General features: G+C 54.3%; 1 protein-coding gene and 1 long non-coding RNA gene across 2 annotated transcripts; one reads left to right on the top strand and one right to left on the bottom strand.

Annotated features, from left to right (window-relative positions):
- Nucleotides 1-15,000: 15,000 nt before the first annotated feature.
- Nucleotides 15,001-17,607, bottom strand: LOC135892657 (E3 ubiquitin-protein ligase RNF217-like). The gene is made up of 4 exons (XM_065420451.1): nucleotides 17,538-17,607; nucleotides 17,306-17,403; nucleotides 16,637-16,786; nucleotides 15,001-16,161 (listed from the first exon to the last, which is right to left on the bottom strand). The coding sequence occupies exons 1-4, from the start codon at nucleotides 17,605-17,607 to the stop codon at nucleotides 15,685-15,687; spliced, it is 795 nt and encodes a 264-aa protein (XP_065276523.1). The 3' UTR covers nucleotides 15,001-15,684.
- Nucleotides 17,608-19,991: 2,384 nt separating this feature from the next.
- On the top strand, nucleotides 19,992-26,064 carry LOC135892482 (uncharacterized). The gene is made up of 4 exons (XR_010562295.1): nucleotides 19,992-20,282; nucleotides 22,540-22,624; nucleotides 23,474-23,715; nucleotides 24,806-26,064. It is a non-coding gene; the product is annotated as an uncharacterized LOC135892482 (long non-coding RNA).
- Nucleotides 26,065-26,525: the final 461 nt, after the last annotated feature.

Below are 26,525 nucleotides of genomic sequence, written 5' to 3' on the forward strand. Positions count from 1 at the left end.
GGTGGGGCCTCATGCAGGTGAGTCATTGCATTGTAGCTCCCTTGCTGGACAATGGCTGTTGATGGGCTGTTTGACACCCCGCCCAAACGATTACTTTCCTTGCTGTTGCCTCTGGGGAGTTAATATCTGGCTGATTCCCCCAATTTACAGCATGTTTTAGTGACAACCATACTACACAATTCTCATAACTTCATATGCATTAATTATATACATATATGGATACAGAAATGACTTTCAGTAGATCATAACCTTTCCCCTGATACCTTACAAGGCATATATGTAAGATCATGATTATATGAAAATGAGGAATATGGGGGTTACAGCACGCTCCCCCAAGGTATAGAATGTCACACTCGCTGGCTCTGGCTCCGGGGAAGGACCAGGGCACTCTGAGTGTCATCCGGCCAGTTCTCTAAGTCATTAGCCATTAGTACCTCGGTAGGCAGGTGATTGTGCACCCCCAACCTCTTTGGGTCCCTCCTTAGCCCCCCATTTAAGGTGTATCCTTGCTATAGGCACCTTGATAGGGGGCCCGAACACTCCCCTCAGGGTCATGTATGCATCGGGCACTAGCTGGTCTGGGTCCACCACCTCGGGCCGTGCCAGTGTCACCTCTGCGCCTGTGTCCCAGAACCCCTGGATGCTCCTTCCCCCCATCTCAATGGGGATGATGTGGCGATTGTCCCCCAGGGCCTGTCCCATGCTCACCCGGCGGATTGAGTACGGGTGCTCTGGACCCGGAGCCCCACCTTCCCCAGCTGGCTTGGCCTGGTGGTCCCCTCCCCCGGCAGAGCCCTCTTGACTGCAGCCCCCTGGACTGGCGGTGCTCCCTCTCGGGGGGCTTCCACCCAGTTGACATCCCGCGGGTTCTGCTTGGCTGCCATTTCCTTCATCTTCAGGCATTGCGCCACCTTGTGTCCCTTTTGGCCACAGTAATTACATTTCAGGTCCCTCAAGTCCCACGAGGGGGTCAGCCGACCCCGGCATTCACGGGCACCCCTGAGTTAGGCTTCCTGGAGTCCCACCTTTGAGAGGTCTCTGGGTGACTCCCCTTCTGAGTCCCCGATGTGGGTCTCCCTCCTGCCCCCGATCTGCTGTCCACAAACTCATCCGCCAGTGCACCCACACTGCGCAGATCTTTAGGCTTCCGGTCCACTAACCACATCTTAAGGTCTGGAGAGCAGATGTCATACAGCTGCTCCTGTAATAGTAGGATTTATTGTTTGTATTTTGTATAATTTAGAATGAAGGATAAAGAATAATAAGATAACAATGTAGTATGTATTAAATGTATTGAGCTATGATTTGGCCATATCCTGCCAGCCACCCTTTTTGAATAGCAGAAAGGAATGGCCTAATGGGCCATTTGGTAAAGATGCATCAGCCAGAATCTGTGTCTGAGCTGATTTCAAGGCAGTGACAGACCTTTGAGGTCACCACTTTGTGGTAGGTTTACCATTTTAAAATAAGTAAAAGAATGCAATGATTGTTTTTTTTCTACATTGCAATTTGATGCAGAAGAAATGTTCAAAATGTTCTGTGTAAATTAATTCTGTTTTGTATGTGAATGAGGAGTGGGTGTTAAGAGATAAGTGTGAAGGCCATCACTGAACCAGATGTTCTAGGGACCACCAGAGACAGACACAAGGGCGCCAGGAGGCTGCAACATGCCCCTATTGAAATATCAGAGGAAGGCAGATTGACGACTCTAAAGATGAGACCGGCAACTATTAGTGGGGACAAGATGCTGATTTCGATCACAGCTAACTCCCTGAGAGACTTGAAAGAACAAGATAAAGGATAAAAAGGACAATTTAAGAAAACAAACAACAATTGATTATAGCACGACGGTGCAAAACTCATTGGTCCCAATGAAGGAAAATCAGTATATAAACAGAGTGCCTTTCCATGAAACTTCAACGTAGCTGGCCACTAGATTGATCCGGACTCTTGACTGGTAACTATAACATTGACTGGCAGAGAGAGAGGGGTGTGTGTGGGGGGGGGGGGTGCATGCGTGCGTGCGTGTGTGTGTGTGTGTGAATGCATATGCTAATTGTTGTATCTTCAATAAATGTGGCTTATTGCCTTTTCCCCTGAAAAAGATCCTGTGTGCTTCTTATAAGCATAACACTCCAACCCCACCAAGTTATACACATCCTCTGCGGTAGCGGCCCCTGTGCCCTTCCCCCACTTGTGGAGATATTCCCTCAGCAGGTTAGAGTCCTGTGGCACCTTATAGACTAACAGACGTATAGGAGCATGAGCTTTCGTGGGTGAATACCCACTTCTTCGGATGCAGAAGAAGTGGGTATTCACCCACGAAAGCTCATGCTCCTATACGTCTGTTAGTCTATAAGGTGCCACAGGACTCTTAGGGTATGTCTACACTACGAGAGTAGTTCAATTTTAGTTAAATCGAATATGTGGAATCGATATTACAAAGTCGAACGTGTGTGTCCACACTAAGGACAGTAATTCGACTTTGTGAGACTTTGTGAGTCCACACTAACGGGGCAAGCGTCGACATTGGAAGCGGTGCACTGTGGGCAGCTATCCCACAGTTCCCGCAGTCCCCGCTGCCCATTGGAATTCTGGGTCGAGCCCCAAATGCCTTCTGGGTAAAAAAATGTGTCGAGGGTGCTTTTGGGTACCTGTCGTCATCCGTCCGTCACTCCCGCCCTCCCTCCCTCCCTCCCTCCCTGAAAGCGCCGGCGGGAAATCAGTTCGCGCACTTTTCTGATCAGTGACAGCGCGGACGCCACAGCAGTGCGAGCATGGATCCCGCTGCGACCATCGCTGCAGTTGTGGCAGTTCTCAACGCCTCGCAGCTTCTCATCCACCTTTACCAGAGGCAGCTGCAGAGAAATCAGGAGAGGAGGCTACGGCACCACCGTGAGGGCATGAAGTCGGAGAGTAGCTCAGAGCTCTCAGAAACCACGAGACCCTGCGCCCAGGACATCTCGGTGTCACTGGGTCTTGTGGATACTGTGGAACGGCGATTCTGGGCCCTGGAAACAAGCACGGACTGGTGGGACCGCATAGTGCTGCAGGTCTGGGATGAATCCCAGTGGCTGCGAAACTTTCGCATGCGGAAGGGGACTTTCCTCGAACTGTGTGAGTTGCTGTCCCCTGCCCTGAAGCGAAAGGACACCCGGATGCGAGCAGCCCTGACTGTCCAGAAGCGAGTGGCCATAGCCCTCTGGAAGCTTGCAATGCCAGACAGCTACCGGTCAGTCGCGAACCACTTTGGTGTGAGCAAGTCTACCGTGGGGGTTGCTGTCATGCAAGTAGCCAAGGCAATCGTCAAGGTACTGCTATCAAAGGTAGTGACACTGGGAAACGTGGAGCTCATCATAGATGGCTTTGCCGAGATGGGATTCCCAAACTGCGGTGGGGCTATAGATGGGACTCACATCCCTATCCTGGGACCGGACCACCAGGCCAGCCAGTACATTAACAGAAAGGGCTACTTTTCTATGGTGCTGCAAGCACTGGTGGACCACAGGGGACGTTTTACGAACATCAACGTCGGATGGCCGGGCAAGGTTCATGACGCTCGTGTTTTCAGGAACTCTGGTCTGTTTAGACGGCTGCAGGAAGGTCTTTACTTCCCGGAGCACAAAATAAGTCTTGGGGATGTGGAGATGCCTACAGTGATCCTCGGGGACCCTGCATACCCGTTAATGCCCTGGCTCATGAAGCCCTATACTGGCGCCCTGGACTCAGAAAAAGAACTTTTCAACTACCGTTTGAGCAAGTGCAGAATGGTGGTGGAGTGTGCCTTTGGCCGTCTCAAGGGGAGATGGAGAAGCTTACTCACTCGCTGTGATCTCAGCGAAACCAATATCCCCATTGTGATAGCTGCTTGCTGTGTGCTCCACAATCTGTGTGAGAGCAAGGGGGAGACCTTTATGGCGGGGTGGGAGGTTGAGGCAAGTAGCCTGGCTGCTGATTACGCCCAGCCAGACAGCCGGGCGATTAGAAGATCCCAGCGGGACGCGCTGTGCATCAGGGAGGCTTTGAAAGCTAGGTTCCTGACTGAGCAGGGTCTCCAGTGACTGTTTAGTTTGTGGACACAGATGCTGAACCTGCCCCCGTTTCTTTACCCAGTTACTGTTGACTATCCTTCCAAGTTACATACCCCCTTCACCACCTTCCCAACAAATAAAATCTGTTCCGTTTTGTTAATGAACAATGTTCTCTTTCTTACTGTTTTCGCGGGAATGTTTTAAACCGGGGACGCAGACTGTGGCGGGGGGCGGGTTTAGTGTTCTGATGCAAATGATGCTTCTAAACTCCGGGAATGACAGGCTCCGCAGTGGTGGATTGGTTGTTTCAACGGAGCCTGCCAGCAGTCCTGGGCGGGACTGCGTGTATGTGTCGGCCAAGTGACTTTCTGGCAGGGGGCGGAGGGTTACAGACCCCCTGCTGCGTGGCTCTGTGATCCAGGATAAGGACCGCGGCATAAGTTCTCTAACTGCCCTCCCCCGCCACAAAGTCACAGATCAACCCCCCCGCCCCCCAGAACATGAAAAGCACCTCCCAGACTCACCAGGGTAACTGGTGACTGCACTGTGTATGTGTCCTGATGCTGGACCTGCCCCCGCCTCTGTAGCCTCCTTAAGGTGACTGTCCTGTCCAATTACCAAACCCCTTCCCCCCCTTCAGACAGAATCTCCTCTAAAAGAAAATCTTGGAAACAGTACTTAACAGAAAAAAATATTTTATTATGAACCGCACATGAAAAGGGGGGGGAGAAAACTTGGACGGGGGCTTGTGTGAGATGGGTAGGAAAGGATTTTTCAAACTTTGTGGAACGAGAGCCTTCTAGTGCAACAGCAGTCTGCAGGGGTTGACTGAAAGTTTTAACGGCCCTTGCCGCCCCTCCTTCTTTGGACTTTTGGTGAGGGGGGTGTGGGACTTTGTGGCGGGGGAGGGCGGTTAGAGATAGACTGCAGCGGGGCTCTGTCCTCCTGCCTCCGGTCTTGCAGAACATCCACAAGGCGCCGGAGCGTCTCCGTTTGCTCCCTCATTAGTCCAAGCAGGGTTTGAGTAGCCTGCTGGTCTTCCTGGCACCACCTCTCCTCCCGTTCCATGACTGCTCGGTGCATTTGTGACAAGTTCTCCCTCCACTGTGTCGTCTGGGCTGCCTGCGCTCGTGAGCAGTCCATAAGTTCATAGAACATGTCCTCACGCGTCTTCTTCTTCCTCCTCCTAATCTGCGCTAGCCTCTGGGAGTGTGATGCCAGGCTGGGTTGGGAGACAGTCGCAGATGTGTCTGTGGGAATGGGAAAAAGGGAGTGAATTCCTGAGACAGATAAATGAAGTTGCTAACAAAGAACATAGTCTTTCTCTGTGAACAACACCATGCACTGCACCTTTCACATGCGCACTCAGGACAAGGTCGAATTTTCGGCCCTCGCCTTCAGTGCCTGGGGTCTTGCAGTTGCGATCTGAGAAGCGTGGCAGGACACCTCTACTTTTGTAGCAGGAAAACATGGTAAGCCGTAGACTTGTGGCAGCTTAAAACTTTAATAGTAGCACTGGGCTCCTTTCGCACTGAAAGCAATGCCACTCTCTGCTGGCAGCAATCAGGGAAGCATGAGCTCTGCCCCTGTCCCACCACCTCGCGGCTGTCCCAGGGAAAGGTCCCTGTATGCTGCCCCTCTGCCGCCTCCACCGCGTGGCTGTAAAGCAGTCCCAATACTAACATTCCCCTCCCTAATTCAAAGCAGGGCGTCATGTGCGACATCACGCTGATGAGGATCTCGGAGAGCGACAGGGGACGGATGCTTCGGGAGAGCATGCAGAAGCCAGGGCCGTATGCCGCCATGCTCTGCCGTGCTATGATCCCGGACTACTTGATAGAGTCATGGCGTGGGAACGTGTCCTACCACGGTGGACCTAACAAGATCGCCCTGCCAAGGAACCTGATGCGCAGGCTTGAGCAGTACCTCCAGGAGAGCTATGCTGAGCTCTCCCAGGAGGACTTTCTGTCAATTCCCGGACATATAGACCGTATTTTGGTGTAACTGCACTGGAAGGGACTACAGAGTGGAGCGTCCTGTGGTTGCCTAATCATGAAAATCCGGACATTATTTGATTTTTTTTACATAGTTGGGACTAAATAGTTGCCTAAGGCAAAGAAATCATGAACACCCAATTGCTGATATTATTAATATTCCTGTTGTCTTATAAATAAAAGTTTCTATGTTTAAATGAGTGAATGAAAACCCCATTGTTAACAATATAAATATTGCAGTTATGTTAAAAATAAATGTTTAGATGTTTAAAGCACTCACTGCTTGATCCTTCCCCTGATTCGGTGTCCGGGGTAACGGATGGGGACGGTTGGTAGGGGATCTCGGTAAGGGTGATGAAGAGCTCCTGGCTGTCGGGGAAATCAGCGGTGCAAGCGCTGTCGACTGCCTCGTCCTCCTCATCTCCTTCCTCATCTTCCCCGTCCGCTAACATTTCCGACGAGGAACCGGCCGTGGACAATATCCCATCCTCAGAGTCCACGGTCAGTGGTGGGGTAGTGGTGGCGGCCGCACCTAGGATGGAATGCAGTGCCTCGTAGAAACGGGATGTGTGGGGCTGGGATCCGGAGCGTCCGTTTGCCTCTTTGGGTTTTTGGTAGCCTTGTCTCAGCTCCTTGATTTTCACGCGGCACTGCGTTGCATCCCGGCTGTATCCTCTCTCTGCCATGGCTTTAGAGATCTTCTCGTAGATCTTTGCATTCCTTCTTTTGGAGCGCAGCTCTGAAAGCACGGACTCATCGCCCCACACAGCGATGAGATCCAAGACTTCCCGATCAGTCCATGCTGGGGCCCTCTTTCTATTAGATTGCACGGCCATCTCTGCTGGAGAGCTCTGCATCGTTGCCAGTGCTGCTGAGCTCGCCACGCTGTCCAAACAGAAAATGAGATTCAAACTGCCCAGACAGGAAAAGGAATTCAAATTTTCCCGGGGCTTTTCCTGTGTGGCTGGTCAGAGCATCCGAGCTCGAACTGCTGTCCAGAGCGTCAACAGAGTGGTGCACTGTGGGATAGCTCCCGGAGCTATTACCGTCGATTTCCATCCACACCTAGCCTAATTCGATATTGCCATTTCGAATTTAGCGCTACTCCTCTCATTGGGGAGGAGTACAGAAGTCGAATTTAAGAGAGCTCTATGTCGAACTAAATAGCTTCGTGGTGTGGACGGGTGCAGGGTTAATTCGATGTAACGGCGCTAAATTCGACATAAACTCCTAGTGTAGACCAGGCCTTAGTCTGGATCTGTAAAAGCAGCAAACACGGCTACCCCTTTGATACCTCAGCAGGTTGGTGACCTCCTTGTAAGTGACACCTGAGATCTTGCGTACACCCCGGAATTGTTTCCTGTATGCCTCGGGGCTCAGTTCAAACTTCAGCAGCAAAGCCAGTTTGAACAGGTTATAGTCCCCAGTCTCAATACTATCCATTTGGCTGAATGCCTCTATGGCCTTGGGACCCAAAAGGGGGGTCAGACAGCAAAGCCTGTCTGTGGGATCAATCTGGTTCAGATCACAAGCCTCCTAGAAGTCTGTGAGGTAGGCATCAATAGCCCCCCCCTCCTTAAACTGGGGCAACAGTTTGGTGTCTAGATTCCCCAAAAACTAGCATCTCAGGACCCTTCCCCACTTATCCCCGGCAGGCCCTCTTGGCCTGCCTCTCCTCCAACTCCAACTCATGCTTCAGTTGTTCTGCACGGTCCACCAGACTCCACTCTTCCAGCTCCAGCACCTTTGTTTTCAGCTCCAGCTCCAGTCTCTGCACCTCTTCCAGGGAGAAACCTGACTGGGGTCCCCCTGTGCTGACAGGGGAGTCAGGTCTGATAGACTCCCAGCTGCTACACGGACTGCCCCCACGGCTACTCCCCGGCTCTCTGGGCATCCCGGGAGCCCCCCGGGGTCTGGAGCCTGTTCCTCAGACTGGTCATTCTCTACAAGCTGAGCCATCAGCTGCTCCTTAGTGAGTCTCCCCACACTCAGCCCTCTCTCCCTGCACAGATGTGCCAGGTCCCTCTTACGGAGCTGGTTATAGACCATTTCCTCGCTGGTTCCTTCAATTCCATCCTTTTATCGCTGGCAGCCACTCACTGCAAAGCGCCTGCACTCGCAGCCAAACGTCTACAGGGTGCATCCACAAACCATCCTCTGCTACCACGTCGTTGTCACAGACTCACAGGTCATGACCACTCCTGGCCCCCTTCCGTTGCTTGGGGGTACCCCCTTCAGTGTGACAGCCCTTCTTCGGGGGTCCACTCTTTCTCGTGGGGGTCAAGCCCCTCTGCCTCCTGGAACTGCACCTCTCTGAGCCTTAGCACGCCTGTCTCTCACCGTGGGCCCCCTCAGGGAGTCCACTCGCTCTGGGCCCCTGGGGCCTCCACTCCCAGAGGGAATAATGCCACCCTGATCTCTAGACCGGAGCGACTCTCCGCCAGCATAAAACAGGAGGGTTTATTGAGCGTCTGAACACAGCACAGGAAACTCTCAGGGCCCTCAGGCCTAGCCTCCCTCAGCACCGTATAGCTAAGTCTCCCCTCCATCCAGGTGGGCTCTGCCTGCTCTCTCTCTCCAGTCCTGAGATGCTTTCCAGCTGGGTATCTGATATCACCTGCCCCCAAGTCCCACCTCTGTCCTTTGTCTTCTGTCCAGATAAACAGGGTCGTCTGGGCCTCCTCTCCTCTCAGCCTCTCCTCTCAGCCGTCCTTTGTTCCCCACTGGCTGGAACCAGCTGGTCAGGTCACAGTGGTCCTCTCTCCACAGCCCATTGTCCTCCCACTGGCCAGAGCCGGCTGTGGCATCCGAGCTGGGCCTCCTGGTTACCAGTCACTGGAGTATCCATTCTCCAGGCCATTGGCTGGGGTCCCAAGTTCCGTCGCTGGTCCTCTGTAACAACAAACTCTCTCCCATCACCTCGTTAAAGCAGTAACACCCAGGGAAACTGAGTCCCACCCCCTCTGCATGCAAACCACTGAAAACAACAAGACAAAAAACAAGAAAATTCCCCACTTCGTCACAGGCTCAGGCCATCTCCACAGAGGAGGGGAGAGAGGGGCTCAGGCTAGCTCCACATGGGTGGGGAGGGGAGAGCGGCTCGGGCCAGCTCCACACGGCAGGGGGGAAGGGGACTCCGGAGAGCGCCACATGGCGGGGCGGGGGGGAGGGGCACCAGACAGCTCCACATGGCAGGGGGGAAGGGGCACCAGACAGCTCCAAACAGCAGGAGGGAGCAGGGCTCGGGACAGCTTGGTGTCATCATCAAATCGCATAAGCTTCTTCTCCCCCCCATCATCCAGATGTCTGTGTGTGTGTGGGACAAAGCCAACACAAGCATGGAGACACAGGGAGAGAGCAAGGCAGAAGCAGAGGGAGGAAGCCAAGCAGACATTGCCTGGAAGCACAGCAATGTGGCCCTGAGATTAATCTAAGAGAAAAAGCTTTGTGGGTGCAGAGTGCTGACTGGAAAAGGGCTTGGAATAGCAAATGAAGGCACCGCCTCTTTCTGTTTGATTCCTCCTCTGGACGGACAAGCAGGACTTTGTACGTTCCTTGTAAAGAAACAAGACGGCATCAAAGAAAACACCAGGCTCCATCATCAATTTCTCCTCGGAGCTGCTTGGTTAAAGGGGGGACAGCATAACCTGATTTTAAAAGATATCCTGATTTTTTAAGCCAATCTCTTGATTTTGGGGGGCAGAGAGGGGAGGGGGATTGTGAGGGCAGAGGGAGGGACTGAGGACTTAGGGTACGTCTATACTTACCCGCTGGTTCGGCGGCAAGCAATCGAACTTCTGGGTTCGATTTATCGCGTCTTGTCTGGACGTGATAAATCGAACCCAGAAGTGCTCGCCGTCGACTCCGGTACTCCTGCTCGGCGAGAGGAGTACGCGGAGTCGACGGGGGAGCCTGCCTGCCGTGTGTGGACCGCGGTAAGTTCGAACTAAGGTACGTCGACTTCAGCTACGTTATTCACGTAGCTGAAGTTACGTATCTTAGTTCGAATTGGGGGGTTAGTGTAGACCAGCCCTTAGGCTGGAGTTATGCTACAGATTCTGGCCTACATGCGGGAGCCTATAGCGTCACTGCTATTGATAAACGCTGTGTTTTCTGTGCCATCCCTGCACGCTAATGGGAGAGGATTCCAGTGACACCTGCTGTGATGCTGGACAGTCCAAAGGCTTTAACTGCTTTCCCCTCTTTGCCTGTATCTGTAATAAAGGGGCACAAAGATTTTTGATGGTGCTTTTTCCAATGATTCACAAGCAATAACGTAACATGAAATCACAGCCTGCGCTGAACTGTGTACTGGTGTGACAGTGAACAGCGATTCACTAACATCCCCTCACTGGGCTTGAGACACCCATTAGTAGCACAGCATCTCCCAGAGCTGGGGATGGAACCCAGGCATCCTGACTCCCAGCACCCCCCCACTCTAACCCACTAGATCCCATTCCCCTCCCAGAGCTGGAGATAGAACCCAGGAGTCCTAGCTCCCAGCACCCCCCCACTCTAACCCACTAGACCCCATTCCCGTCCCAGAGCTGGAGATAGAACCCAGGAGTCCTAGCTCCCAGGCCCCTCTCCCCCAGTTCTAACCCACCCATCTGCAGAGCCCTTCCCCTGGACACCAGGGTCCCTTGCTGCTGCTCCAAGCCCCGAGACGACATGCTGTAGGATTGATCATTTTTAGTATTTTAGGTATTTTGATGATTTTGAGACTTGGCTGGATTTTATTTAATTTTATCTCACCCCAAACACCCCATAATATTCACACCCTGGGATCCCCATTCGCCTCAGTACAAGGCTTCCCTGCATGGCCCGAAACGCACTTCCTGGGTCCACAGAGGGGTCTGGCTGGGAGTCAGGACGTCACGCTCTGTTCCCCCCAGTAGTACCCCCTCCAGCCCCCCACCCCCAGCTCTGTCCGTGCCCCTCAATCCCAACCCACAGCCCCCTTCTTCCACAGAGGAGGATGGCTGCTCTAAGGTGTAGGGGACCCACTCTGAGATTCCACTATCCAGTATAACACTGAGAGGGGGCAGACCTGGATGGCTTGATTCCACCCTCCTCCACACTCCCATGGGACCCCCTTGCTCTGGATCCAGGTGGGGGATAGAGCGAGTGAGTGCCCACCAGCTTGTCTGAGTTTGGTGGTGCAAAGTAGCCTCTGGGTATGCAGGGGCGGCAGGTTTGTATAATTTTGGTTTTGCCCAGAATGGGTCCAAGTCCCCCCCCGCCTCCCCACCTTGTAAGCTGATATATTTTTTTTAAAATAATGTAAAAATGGACTGGAAACAGTAAGCATTTAACAGTTTCCATATATTGCACAATATCACTATCATAAGAAAAATGTATTTAACTAAGAATATCAACTTTATTAATACTCTTTTGAATATGGAAACAACCAAGCACTCCTGGATCAATAACCCCCAAAAGCAAAAGGCTCTGTCTAATTCGCTATTGTACTCCAACCATGTAAATCTTGATAGCCAAGATTCATGAAAACTCCTTTTCTTATCTTTTAGATTTGCCACATCTTTCTTTTGTATAACTTCAGTTTGCAAGCCTGGTTTCGAACTCAGGCCATCACTTGATAAATTACCCTTTTCTTTTTCTCTGGGTGTGACGTTCCCCTGGTGTTATCTGGACTGGTGATCTGCTAGGTCACTCCAATCCTTGACTCTGCGAGCCAGCCTTACCCTGCTCTGCTGTGAGAACCCCCACTCCTGGGCTGTTCACGCACAGCCTCTGCCATGTAAGCTGCTCCTTGGATTGTGCAACCAAATGACACTAGCCAATATCTCCGGTCCCCGACACAACCCTAGGAACCTCCATCTTGCAGTTATGCCCGCTGGACGCTGCAATCTTATATGAGCTCATCAGTTTAACAAAGGAATTGATATGTATCAGGCTTGTTCTCCCAAGGGGAGTCTGACATGCTTTAAACGAAATGCAGTGCTTCAGGTAGAGTAAACAAACAGATTTATTAACTACAAATATAGATTTTAAGTGATTGTAAGTCAAAGCACAACATGTTGGATTTGGTCAAATGAAATAAAAGCAAAACACATTCTAATCTGATCTTAACACTTTCAGTGCCCTTACATATGTCACCACAGGTTGGCTGGTTGCCCTTCAGCCAGGCTCTCCCCTTTGATCAGCGCTTCAGTCGCTTGGTGGTGATGTCTGTAGATGTAGGTGGAAGAGAGAGGAAGAGCCTGGCAAATGTCTCTCCCTTTTATCATGTCCTTTCTTCCCTCTTGGCTTTGCCCCACTCCCTTCAGAGTCAGGTGAGCATTACCTCATCCCAGTCCCAGACTGACCAAGGGAAGGGGGGTGACTCCCTTGAGAGTCCAACAGATCCTTTGTTGCTGCCTAGGCCTGTGTCCTTTGTTCCTGTGAGGCTGGGCTGGGTTTGTCCCATACATGCCCTGATGAGGTGTGAACTGCCTCTCTGCTCTTGGAGAGTTTTGCCTAGGCCTGTTTTAAGCCATGAGGACACATTTTCAGCCTCCTAACTATATACATGAAATTATAACCTATAACATTACTGTAACAACAATTACTATAACATCACTATAACAACAATGCTCAGTGCATCATGAGCCTTCCGAAGACACCCGACATGACAAACTTTGCATTGGATACCACACAATCATATTAAAAGGATGAACATGGGGGTGTAGGGTAGTCCCACGATGTACAGACCGTCACACTGGGTGTCACAGACTCACAGGTCGTACCCACTCTTGGCCCCGTGCCATCCGTGGGGGGAACCCCCTTCAGTGTGACAGCCCTTCTCGGGGGTCCACTCTCTCTCACGGGTTAAGCCCCTCCGCCGCCTGGAGCTGCACCTCTCGGAGCCTTAGCACGCCTGTCTCTCACCGTGGGCCCCCTCAGGGAGTCCACTCGCCCTGGACCCCTGGGGCCTCCACTCCCAAAGGGAATAATGCAACCCTGCTCTCTAGACTGGAGTGACACTCAGCCAGTGTAAAACACGACGGTTTATTGACCGTTTGAACACAGCATAAGAAACTCTCAGGGCCCTCAGGCACAGTACATCCCAGTCTCCCCTGCATCCAGGTGGGCTCTGCCTGCTCTCCCTCTCCAGCCCAGAGCCCCCCTGCTTCCCAGCTGGGCATCTGATATCACCTTCCCCAAGCCCCGCCTCTGTCCATTGTCTTCTCTCCAGGTAAACAGGGTCGCCTGGGCCTCCTCTCCTCTCCTCTCTTTCGTCCTCTGGCCCCCTCTGGCTGGAACCGGCTGGTTAGGTCACTGGGGTGCTCGCTTCGCAGCCCATTGTCCTCCCATTGGCCAGAACTGGCTGTGACTACCAAGCTGGGCCTTTGGGTCACCAGGTCACCAGTCGCTGGAGTATCCATTCTCCAGGCCATTGGCCGGGGTCCCAAGTTCCCTCTCCGGTCCTCTGTAACAACAAACTCCTTCTCCCATCACCTCGTTAAACCAGTAACACCCAGGGAAACTGAGTCCCACCCCCTCTGCATGCAAACCATTGGAAAAACAAGGGGGGGAAAACAAGAAAATCCCCCACTTTGTCACACTGGGTAACTTTATTAAGAATTTATCCATTGTTGATTATTATTACACAAAATTAATGGGGTGGGGCTGAGGGGTTTGGAAGGTGGGAGGAGGATCAGGGTAGGGCAGAGGGTCGAGGTGCGGGGGTGAGGGCTGTGGGGTGGGGCTGGGGATGAGGGGTTCACGTTGCAGGAGGGGGCTCGGGGCTGGGACAGACGGTTGGGGTCGGGGGGGGTGTGAGGACTCTTGTTGGTGGTGCGAGCTCTGGGCTGGGCCGGGGATGAGTTCAAACTTTGGGTGCAGTAGACAGGCTGCCCCAGGGCTGGGGCCAGAGAGGAGGACTTCCCCCAGCCCTCTCCCCACCGGCAGCAGCGAGCTCCAGGGGAGGGCCCCTCACCCCCGGCACGACACTCACCCAAGCCCCAGGCTGCTGCTCAGGAGATCCAGACAAGATAAGCCCCCTCGGAGTTGTCTGCCGGGGTGGGGAGGGGATGCCGCTGCACCTCCAGTCAGTCAGTCAGTCTGCCGTGGGCAGGCAGCAAGGGAGTACAGTGCGCAGCTGCAGGGGGCAGCCGCCTTCTGCCCAGGGCGCAGGTGAGGCAGGGAGGAGGGAGGCGCGAGGGAGCGGCAGGCGGGGCCGGGGGAGAGACCAGGCCCTGAACATTGCTGGATCCAGGCCCAGGTGGCCCTGAATTTGCTAGAGCACGGGCACCACAGGCCCATAAAACTCCCACCCCTGCCTAGAGGACAGGGGAGCAGTGATGCTGGGGGACTTATCTCCCCTAGTGGCCTAGTGGGGGATATGCTCCCACTCTGTCTCGTTGGTGTTCTCCCTGAGATGGTCCCCCAGACAGCAGTAGCAGAACTCCATCCAGCACTCCGGGCACTCCACCAGGGGGCAGCCTAGCACAGGGTGGCTCACCAGGGTGTGGCACTCGGGACAGGCCCACTAGTCCTGTCCCCCAGCAGCCAGGTGAAGCTGCAGTGCCCACTGCATCCCAATAGGCTATAGAGGAGGAAATGCCCCCTGCACTCCAGTATCTGGGGGAGGTGTCATTCTTCTCTGCACCCCAATACCCAGGAGATGGGGCAATGGCCCCTGCACCCCAATAGCTAGGAGAGGTGTCAGTTCTCTCTACACCCCAATACCCAAGAGATGGGGCAATAGCCCTGTCACAGAGTCACTGGACGATGCTCTGGAACTACTCCGTATGAAGCCAGCCAGGACTCTGGGGGAGCCTCCTCTCTCTGAGCAGACTGTCTCCAGGGCAAGAAGCTTACACAGCTTCGACCTTCCTGGGTCTGACCTCGGAGCATTCAGCATCCCCTGCCACACCGTGCGCTTCCCACAACGAGTCCGCCTGGGCGTGGCTCCTGGGGAAGCCAGAGAGCCCTGCACCCCAACTCTGCAGTCAGCAGTGACTCTCAGACAGCATAAAATGGAAGGTTTATTAGTCGACAGGAACACAGCGGAGAACAGAACTTGTCAGCACAGAAATCAGTGACTTTCAGCAAAGTCCATCTTGGGGCGTCCTGGGCCAGATGGCCTGGACTCCCCCTCTTCGAGACCCCCAAGCAGACTGCCCAGCTTGCTCCTCCTCCTTCTTTTTTTCCCGGGGCAGTCACCTGCTCATCACCTGGTTGCATCCCCCTCCTGGGTCTCAAGTTACGAAGGACATGGGTTATGGGTCATAGCATATGTGCAGGCAGCTGGAGCAGCTTCACCTGCCCAGAGGTCTCAGCCAAAGTCACACACCCCTATTCCCACCACCAAGGTATCGGTGCAGCACACAGGGAAACTGAGGCACACACAGTATTCATGCAAAACAGTAAAACTCACATCGGCTCAACAGTAAGACTCACATACAACATAACAAGGGAAAATCCCCACTTCGTCACAGGCGCCTGCACCCCTATCTCTGGCAGAGGCATTACTCCTCCCTGCAGTGCACTGCCCCCGGCATCCTGTGAGCAAGGAGGGGGGGTCGGGCCCTTGGGGGTCCCCAAAACCTGGGAACGGGGCTGAGTGTGATGGGGCGTGATCTGGCCTTGGGGAGGCAGGAGGGGAGTTCTCAGGGGTCGCAGCAGGGGTTGAGTCCGGGGTCTCCCTTGGGCTAGGGGGACCTGTTCAGCTCCTGCCTCCCGGCAATACTGCAGCTGGCCTCCCAGGAATTATCGTAATCCATGTCTTCATCCTCGTCATGCTCCCACTCGGTCTCGTCGGCGTCCTCCCCGAGATGGTCCCTCAGGCAGCGGTAGCAGAACTCTGTCCAGCACTCCGGGCACTCCACCAGGGGGCAGCCTAGCCCAGTGTGGCTGACCAGGGTGTGGCACTCGGGACAGGCCCGCAGTGAGGGGCAGCCATGGACAGACGATCCCGGGGCCTGGATCTCCAGGGTGTCGTAAAGCGCAGCCTGTAGGGGGCACTGGGGATTGGAGCAGGATTTTCCCTGAGGCGAGGGGTCCTTCCAGTCCGTGCGGCAGCCCCAACAGAAGCAGTACAGCTCCCCGGCCCGCTGGGAGCAGGGCAGGCAGGGGGTGCGCAAAGTACCGGGGTCCAGATGCTGGACGAGGTGCTGGCAGCGCGGGCACTAGGGGAAGTCATGGCAGGGAGTTAGCCACCGGGGCGTGATGTGTCCTCTGTTCCCCTGGGCTCTGAGCTCTCAGTGCACCAGCCCAGCCTGTTGGAGATGCCCCTCCTCCCCCAGCAAAATACCATAAATGGGGACTTAACAATTGTAGCCAGTTTCACAAGGTTATTGGCTGGGAATTTCCTTAGCTTTTGTTTTAATATACTATCTCTCTCTCTCTCTCTTTATCTATCCCCATCCACCCCCTCTATCGAATCTATCTATTTCCATCCACCTCCTCTATCTATATATCTATCTATATTCGCACCCATTCATCCCCATACATACCCCTCCATACACACTCATCCAGCCCCATATACACCCATCTATCCATCCATCCCCAGACGCACACATCCATCCATTCATCGTTAGCTACTGAGACCCACTCATCTGGGACGGGGGGGTTGGGATCCCCCCGGCCTCCCCCAGGACTCACCTGGCGGTAGCTGTCCCTGGCCCCCTCCTGTGCCAGGATTTGGGCCTCCAGCATGGCCTGGTCCTCATCTGAGAAGAGCCCGAGTTTGCACAGCTCCTGCCAGAGCCAAGGGGTGTCCGGGCAGCAGGGGCAGCGGAATGAGGTGACGCCCTGGATGGGAATGGGGGGACCTGGATCAGCCACCAATTCTCCCCTATCCTGCAGCCCCCGGCAACCCACCTACCCCACCCCTCCCCAAGTGCCCTCCCCCTTGAACCCCCTCACCTATCACCCCAACTGACCCCTCCCCCTTGAACCCTCTCCCCTTCCCCTCTCCCTCCTCATCCAATCCCCCTAGCACCCCCTAACCCCTCCCCTTCCCCATCACCCCAAATGACCCCACCCCCCTAAACCCCACTCCCTTTCCCCTGTCACTCCGCATCCAATCCCCCGGCACCCCCTAACCCCTCCCCTTCTCCTGTCACTCTGCATCCAATCCCCCGGCACCCCCTAACCCCTCCCCTTCCCCATCACCCCAACTGACCCCTCCCCCTTCAAGCCCTGGAACCCGTCCCGTCACTCCGCATCCAATCCCCCTCCCCTGGCACCCCCCACCCAACCTGCCTCTCCATCACTCCCTCAACCACCCCCAAAATCTCCCCTGAAGATCCAGCCCCGGCGGGGGGTTACCTGGTCCAGCAGCGCCCGCACCCAGCCCCGCAGCCCAGCCGCGCTCACCCAGTGCCCACAGGACGCCCGTCCTCGCAGCGCCCCGGGGGACCCCGCACCTGCAGGGAGAGAGGGGGAGGGGTGAGACAGGGCCCGACCCCCCGGAGCTCGGCTGCTCCAGCCCTTCCCCTGGGGTGACCCCAAAAGGCCCCACGGGGGGAGGGGAGGGGAAGGGGAGGGGCCGGGGTCTCACCTGGAGCCCCCCCGGGGGGGCAGATCACCTGGAACTGCTCGGCCAGCGCCCGCCACTGCCCCGACGCCATCGTAGGCTGCCGGGATCATGTGTCCTGGGCTGGGAAACCCCGCGGGAATCCACCCGCTTTCCCTTTCGCTTTTGCCTCTCTACGGTGACCAGCCCCCCAGTTCCGCAAGGGTCCCTCACTCCGGACCCGGAGCCCCCTGCTAGCCCAGCCCTGGGCTCCCCCCGCCCCCAGCTCTGCTGGTGCCCCTCACTCCGGACCCGCAACCCCCTGCTAGCCCAGCCCTGGGCTCCCCCCACCCCAGCTCTGCCGGTGCCCCTCACTCCGGACCCGGAGCCCCCTGCTAGCCCAGCCCTGGGCTCCCCCCCGCCCCAGCTCTGCTGGTGCCCCTCACTCCGGACCTGCAGCTCCCTGCTAGCCCAGCCCTGGGCTCTCCCCCGCCCCAGCTCTGCCGGTGCCCCTCACTCCGGACCCGGAGCCCCCTGCTAGCCCAGCCCTGGGCTCTCCCCCACCCCAGCTCTGCTGGTGCCCCTCACTCCGGACCTGCAGCTCCCTGCTAGCCCAGCCCTGGGCTCTCCCCCGCCCCACCTCTGCCGGTGCCCCTCACTCCGGACCCGGAGCCCCCTGCTAGCCCAGCCCTGGGCTCTCCCCCGCCCCAGCTCTGCCGGTGCCCCTCACTCCGGACCCGCAACCCCCTGCTAGCCCAGCCCTGGGCTCCCCCCCGCCCCAGCTCTGCCGGTGCCCCTCACTCCGGACCCGCAACCCCCTGCTAGCCCAGCCCTGGGCTCCCCCAACCCCAGCTCTGCCGGTGCCCCTCACTCCGGACCCGCAGCCCCTGCTACCCCAGCCCTGGGCTCCCCCAACCCCCAGCTCTGCTGGTGCCCCTCACTCCGGACCTGCAGCTCCCTGCTAGCCCAGCCCTGGGCTCTCCCCCGCCCCAGCTCTGCCGGTGCCCCTCACTCCGGACCCGCAACCCCCTGCTAGCCCAGCTCTGAGCTCCCCCCGCCCCAGCTCTGCCGGTGCCTCACACTGTGCTCAGTTACTGACAGCTGGGTGAGAGCTGCAGCTGCCCTGCACAACCGGCTGCTGTCGCCTTTCCTCAGCCTCTGGGCCAGGAACGTAATGCACCTGCGGGGCTGGGCGAGGCGGGGCTGGGCTAGCAGGAGGCTGCGGGTCGGGAGCGAGGGGCACCGGCAGAGAAGGGGGGCTGGGTTAGCAGGGACTGCGGGTCTGGAGTGGGGATCACTGGCAGAACTGCTAGAGACCCCCAGGCTGGGCTAGCAGGGGCTGCAGGTCGGGAGTGAGGGGCACCGGTAGAGCTGGGGGGCTGGGCAGAAAGGGAAAGCGGGTGGATTCCTGCGGGTGTTTCCCAGCCCAGGACAGATGATCCCGGCAGCCTGCAATGGCAGTGGTGGGCGCTGCTGAGCAGTTCCAGGTGATCTTCCCCGTTCGGGGGGCCCCAGGTGAGACCCCAGACCCTCCCCTTACCCCTGCCCCCGGGAGGCCCTTTGGGATCATCCCTTGGGAAGGGATGGAGCAGCTGAGCTCCCAGGAGGATGGGGCCCTGTTTCACCCCTCCCCCTCTCTCCCTCCAGGTGGGGGGGGGTCCCCTGGGGCGCTGTGAGGACATTGGGTGAGCGCAGCTGGGCTGCGGGGATGGGTGTGGGTGTTGCTGGACCAGGTAACCCCCCCCCCCCCGGCATGGGCAGGTGGGCGTGGGGGGGGGTTGCAGGAGAGAGGAGTCGAGGAGAGAGGGAGGGCTGGATTTTCAGAGCAGATTTTGGGGCCAGTTGAGGGAGTGATGGGGAGGGGAGGTTGTTGTGGGATGCCAGCGGAAGGGGAGGAGAGTTCAGGGGGGTTAAGGAGGAAGGCAGTTGGGGAGGGATGGGGTAGGTGGGTGGCCGGGGGCCGCAGGGGAGAATTGGTGGCTGATCCAGGTCCCCTCATTCCCATTCAGGGCGTCACCTCATTCCGCTGCCCACGCTGCCCGGACACCCCTTGGCTCTGGCCGGAGCTGTGCAAACTCGGGAGGGGAGGTTGTTGTGGGGTGCCAGCGGAAGGGGAGGAGAGTTCAGGGGGGTTAAGGAGGAAGGCAGTTGGGGAGGGATGGGGATGGGGTAGGTGGGTGGCCGGGGGCCGCAGGGGAGAATTGGTGGCTGATCCAGGTCCCCTCATTCCCATTCAGGGCGTCACCTCATTCCGCTGCCCACGCTGCCCGGACACCCCTTGGCTCTGGCCGGAGCTGTGCAAACTCGGGCTCTTCTTGGACAAGGACCAGGCCACACTGGAGGCCCAAATCCTGGCACAGGAGGGGGCCAGGGGAAGTTACCGCCAGGTGAGTCCTGGGGAAAGTGAGGGGGACCTGATCCCCCCCCCAGCTGGATCTGGCTCAGGCTGGGATGTGGGGTGGGGTCTCAGTAGCTAACACGCCCTCATTCTGCCCTCCAGTGCCTGCGCTGCCAGCACCTCGTCCAGCACCTGGACCCTAGGATCCTGCGCACCCCCTGCCTGCCTTGCTCCCAGCGGGCCGGGGGGCTGTACTGCTTCTGCTGGGGCTGCCGCACGGAATGGAGGGACCCCTCATCCAATGCTGACTTGCGATGCCCCCTACAGGCCGTGCTGCATGACGCCCCCAAGATCGTCCATCCACAGCTACCCCTCGCTGCGGGCCTGTCCCTGTTGCCACGCCCTCCTGAGCAACATTGAGAAAGGCTGCCCCCTGGTGGTGTGCCCTGAATGTGGGTTCCCATTCTGCTATCACTGCCTGGGTCTGTGCAGGGGAGTGGCAGCTGGTCTGCGGGGGGGGGACCCTAACTCCCAGGGGGAGCCCTGCAGTGCCCCATGTCATGGGCTGGATCCAGGGGCTTTGGAGAGGGGGGATCTGAGACAAGGGGGGGCTGCTTTGACCCCCACCAGGGCTATCAGGACTCAAGGCATTGTGGGTATGTGTATGGGGATAGATGCATGGATGTGTATGGGGATGGGAAGGGGGATGAATGGATGGATGTATATGGGGATGTGTATGGGCTGGGGATGGATGGATGGATAGATGGATGTGTATGGGGATGGGGATATATATGGGGATGTGTATGCGGATGGAGATGGGGATGTGTATGGGGATGAATGGATAGAGGATTGTATATTGGGATGGATGGCTGTGTATGGGGATGTGCATGGGGATGGATGGATGGATGGATGGCAATGGATGGCAATGGATGGATAGATGGATGGGGATGGGGATGGATGGATAGAGGATTGTATATGGGATGGGGATTGGGATGAATGGATGGATGTGTAGGGGAATGGATGGATAGGGATGGGAATGGGGATGAATGGATGGATGTGTATGGGGATGGAAATGTGTATGGGCTGGGTCTGGATGGATGGATGTGTAGGGGGATGGGGATGGATGGATAGAGGATTGTATATTTGGATGGATATATGGGATGGGGATGGATGGATGTGTATGCGGATGGTGATGTGTATGGGGATGGATGGATAGAGGATTGTATATTTGGATGGATGGTTGGATGGATGTGGATGGGGATGTGGATGGGTGGATGGGGATGGATGGGGAATGTAGATGGGGATGTATATGGGGATGTGTATGTGGATGAGGATGGATGAATGGATGGATTTGGATGGGGATGGATGGATGTGTTTTGGGATGCGGATGGGGATGCGGATGAATGGAAGGATGTGTATTGGGATGGGGATGTGTTTGGGGTGTGGGTGGATGGATGGATGTGTAGGGGGATGGGGATGGATGGATGGATGGATAGAGGATTGTATATTTGGATGGATATATGGGATGGGGATGGATGGATGTGTATGCGGATGGTGATGTGTATGGGGATGGATGGATAGAGGATTGTATATTTGGTTGGATGGATGTGGATGGGGATGTGTATGGATGGATGTGGATGGGGAATGTAGATGGGGATGTATATGGGGATGAGGATGGATGAATGGATGGATTTGGATGGGGATGGATGGATGTGTTTTGGGATGGGGATGGGGATGCGGATGAATGGAAGGATGTGTATTGGGATGGGGATGTGTATGGGGTGTGGGTGGATGGATGGATGTGTACGGGGATGGATGGTGTAGCAGGGTGGTCACCCCACTGCTGCCTGGAGGGGTTAAAAGCAGCCCTGGGGAGGGCTGTGGCTGGGGAAAGGCTGATTGGGGAAGCATCCTCAGCTGTGGCCACGCCCCAATCAGGGCCCAGCTGGCCCTTATAAGAGGGCAGTGGTCCAGGAGCAAACAGTGTCTCTCTAGCTTGCTGAGGGAGAAGGGCCTGGCTGCTGGGGAGCTGAACAGAGTACCTAAAGTGGAGCAGGGCTGGGGGAAGGGTAGAGGAGCTGGGGGAGCTCCAGCCTGGAAACCCCCCAGGCTGCAGACCTTGTTAAAGGCCGGAAAGGGTACTGGGGTTGCAGAGGGCAGCCCAAGGATAAATGTGTATGGGGATGGGATGGGGATGCTGTAACAAAGCGGCCTTTGGTGGGACACTACTGAGAGTATCAATTCAGGACAAATTGCTTAGAGCAGGGCAGTCACAGGCCAAGGCTGGGGGTCCTTTGCACACCAAACCAGCCAAACAGAGAGGACTTCGGTTTTACCCCACTGGCTAACCAGAAGTCATACAAGCAATTCCCTCAGACACTCCAGTTTCCCAGTATCACCACCAGCACCACTCCTTATGGGGATGATTGGTTATGAAAACCAACACCCCAGTAAAAGAAAAAAGATTCTCCCAATCCCAAAGGACCAAGCCCCAGACCCAGGTCAATATACCAGTCAGATCTTACCCACAAATCACACTGTTGCCAATCCTTTAGAATCTAAAATCTAAAGGTTTATTCATAAAAAGAAAGAAATATAGATGAGAGTTAAAATTAGTTAAATGGAATCAACTACATACAACAATTGCAAAGTTCTTAGTTCAGGCTTGTTTCAGGCTTGATGGGATTACTGCTGATTTATACCAATCAGGTCTCTGGAGTACAAACATCCCAGTTTGGATGGGTCGTTCAGTCCTTTGTTCAGAGCTTCAGTTTCAAGCACAGTTCCTCCAGAGGTAAGAAGCAGGACTGAAGACAAAATGGAGGGGTTTCCAGGGCCTTTTATATCCTCTGCCATGTGGAAGGACCCTTTGTTCTTACTGTGGAAAATCACAGCAGCAAGATGGAGTTTGGAGTCACATGGGCAAGTCACATGTCCATGCATGACTCAGTTTGCAGGTGGCAGCCATTGCTCACATGCTACCTTGAACGTTCCCAGGAAGGCTCCTCAGATGTGGATTGGAGTCTCCCAAGGTCCACTGTCAGTTAAGTATTTCTTGATTGGGCACTTACTTAGAATAGTCCTTTCTCAAGAAGCTGACCAAATGCTTCACTGGTGCTACCTAGAATCAAACACATTGAGATACGAGTATGTAGCCCATATTCATACTTCAAATACAAAAATGATACACACATACAGACAGCATAATCATAACCAGCAAATTATAACCTCTCCATAGACACCCTACTTGACCTCCTTTGTACAAGATTTAGTGCAACTATAGGACCCTGGTTGCAACAATGATCTATATGGTCAAAATTCATGTCAATAACATCACAGATGGGCATGGGGATGGATGGATAGATGGATATGGATGGGGATGGATGGCTGGATTGAGGATTATATATTGGGATGGATGGATTGACGGGTAATAGATACTAAATTAAAATAAAAACGAAGGAAATTCCCAGCCAATACCCTTCTGACACAGGCTACAATTGTTAAATCCCCTTTTATAGGGTTTTGGGGTAGGGTCTGCGACTGACTGGGCTGGGAGTCTTAGTGCTGGGATACAGAGAGCTCAAAGCTTGAGGGAATAGACTATCACACCCTAGTGGTCAATGCTTCCCATATCTCCCCTCAGTGCTCGTCCAGGTCCTGGACCCAGGGACCCCGCGCACCCCCTGCCTGCCCTGCTCCCAGCGGGCCGGGGAGCTGTACTGCTTCTGTTGGGGCTGCCACGTGGACTGGAAGGACCCCTCGCCCCAGGATGAATCCTGCTCCAACCCCCAGTGCCTCCTGTACAACGCCCCGGAGATCCAGGCCCCGGGATCGTCTGTCCATGGCTGCCCCTTGCTGCGGGCCTGTCCCGAGTGCCACACCCTGGTGAGCCACACTGAGCTAGGCTTCCTCCTGGTGGCATGCCTGGAGTACTGCATGGCGTTCTGCTACCGCTGCCTGAAGACGGCCATGGCACACTGTGTGCAGCACAGCGACCCTGTGCATGGTGGATATGGATCCCCCCGCTGCCCTGTCAGCCCGAGGCAGGACCCATGACGGGAAAGCAGTGCCCGACCGCGACAAGCATGAAGGGCACAGCTCCTCCTGGGACTTGCTCTGCCCTGGGTTGAGCATCACAGCCAAAGGGCTGGGCCCCATCTCACCCTGGTTACTAGATCCTCAGTTCCTCCCCTCGGCCTCTCATGGCTTTTCAGGGCCAGGGCTGGGTCTGTCCAGCACTAGTCACAGTGGGGAAAAGTCAGAATAAAGAACCATAAATGGTGTGTCTGAGTTCTGGATTTAGAGGGGAGTCCCAATGGTGAACCCCACTGATAGCCAAGTGGCTGGGAGTCTCACAGGTTAACCAAGTGGCAGGGAGTCCCACCGGTGAACCCCATCGAATAACATGGCAGGGAGTCCCATAGGGTAATCCCACTAACTAGGGGTCACACATTTGTAGCATCTGCAGGCTGAGCTCACTGCACACCCTGGGGGTTCCTGGCATCCCACCATCCCCCTTCCCACATGCTACCTGCATGCCACCCTCCCAGCCCCCCTCTATTTCAGGGAGTCCCTGCAACTCCTCTGTGAACCTACCCATTCCCCCTCCCCCATTTGGCCCCCCCATGCCAGTGGCTGTGCGCACCCCCATCCCTACTACCCCCTGCTCTGTCTGCCCCTTTCCCCCATCACAGTCCCTGGGCAGGCTGCCCCTGCTGGGACCCTCCTTTAGTCCCCGGAGCGCTTCCCTCCCATGCGACAAGCCAGCCCCTCCCCTTCCCTCTGGGGTGGGATTCCTCAAGCCAGCTCTGCGGGTCACACCACACTGGGTGCCACCCAGGTGCCCTAGTGGGGCAGGTGCAATGTCAAAAACTGCTCCCGACAGATTTGGCTACTTGTAGCAGCTACTGACGTCTGAGGTGTTCTTTTTAGCTGCCCTATAACAATTTGCTACCTCTTGTTTTTCCATCCTCAGGTCAGGGTCAGCCGTTGTGACTGATTGGGTCACTCCTGTCAGAATGTGCTACCGTTATGAAATCTCTGTTTTAAATGTGGACACAACTAAAGAGAGGTATTTTTCAAAATCTGAAAACTTCATTATTGTACAAGGTCTATAAACACACATAGCTTACTTTACATGTCAACATTATTTAAAAAACAAGCATCTAAACGTGTTTTTAGATACAGAGTTAACATTTTTTTCTTTACTCAAATGTATATTCAAATTGAACTTTATTACTCAGTTATATTCCAACTGAATAATTCCAAGAAAGCCAAAATATTTCTCTTAAGAAAATAATTATACACTATATGGTTTTTGTAAACATTTCAACTGTGCACACTTTGTGCAGTTGTACTTTCTTCTGATCAATTAGGATGTCTTCATTGCTTCCCTCTGGAAGGCAGGGCTCACACTTGGATAAGTAATAGATGAGAAAATGACACAGAACTAATAATGCTAACTATAATGTCAATTAACTCATAACATTTATAAAACAATATTCATTAGTCAAAATATGACTGTCAACAGCTGTGGAAATATTTACTAATGTGGAATTATCACAAGAATCCTGACCCTTAGCCGGGTTATTCCATCGGGTCTATATGCAGCTAATCACGACTTTTGTTCTTGTACTATAAACAATCATATTCTGTGTGTTTATCTGCTCCAACATAAGCTGTGTGTTTCTGATGCAATTTTGTATTTCTTACCATCATGCAATCTTCATTTTCACCTTTGCAAATAACACGGTTGCAGTCCATGCAGTACGCCTCCACGCTTTCTGCAAAATCAATATAATGTACTCAGATAATGACTACCTTGTGACCAACGCTCTGAATAGAAATCTTGATTTATTCATGAATGTCAGTTATTTCAATTATGAAGTTACTGGTTTGAAATATTTTTCTTGTTTTGGGTCATATTTTACATTATATTTGGTACACATCTATTTATCTCAAACTTTTAGTTTACTGCTGGTGAATAAAACTATATCCAGTTCGATTTCACAGCTCTTTCAATATCAACCATTCACCCCTCCACATTTTTGCTACAGTCACCATTACAGAACCAAACCTGTGACACATCCCACTCCATGTGTATTGAGTGAACTGTTTCTGATACGACATTTATCTCATTCTTCCTGTTATCTTCCCATATACTATGGGCTCACGGGATATATGTAACAACTTTATTACCTGACACTTTCATTAAAAGAATTGCTATTTTTCTTCTATACATAGTTAGCGTCTCTTCTATGGTTTCCACAGTACTGCTGTCTTTATGCTCTAAATACGTTTCTGCAAACTAGTAACACTTTTAATTAGAAAACACAGAATAATTACACATCATTAAGAAATGATCATGGAAATTTGACACTGAATATTTTGAGGATAAGTGGCCCACAGTTGTGCCCATCTGCTGGTCTCTTGTGTTCCCCAATTTTTGTTTTGCAGAGTGCCATTGTGGATTTTCCAGTTTCTGGGTGGATGAAGGATCTGAAATGTATAGGGAATACAGTAGCTGACTTTATGAGTGGGTTTCATGTTTTCTTACACTTACTCCAGATGTTTAGTAATCCTTTATTTTTCTATTCAATGAATGGTTGCAATGACTTCATGCTCATAGTCATATCTATACTTGGTTTCATGTTATGGTATCAGCGTCTTACACTATATATCACTTGATTTGCTAA

Source organism: Emys orbicularis, chromosome 20, assembly GCF_028017835.1.
Source record: "Emys orbicularis isolate rEmyOrb1 chromosome 20, rEmyOrb1.hap1, whole genome shotgun sequence".
NCBI lineage: Eukaryota > Metazoa > Chordata > Testudines > Emydidae > Emys > Emys orbicularis.

Coding starts and splice junctions, on each gene's coding strand:
- LOC135892657 (XM_065420451.1), bottom strand. CDS start 17,607: ATGGCGTCGGGGCAGTGGCGGGCGCTGGCCGAGCAGTTCCAGGTGATC. Junction 16,787..17,305: donor TGCGGGCGCTGCTGGACCAG/GTAACCCCCCGC, acceptor ATTCCCATCCAG/GGCGTCACCTCATTCCGCTG. Junction 16,162..16,636: donor CCAGGGACAGCTACCGCCAG/GTGAGTCCTGGG, acceptor GACTTCCCCTAG/TGCCCGCGCTGCCAGCACCT.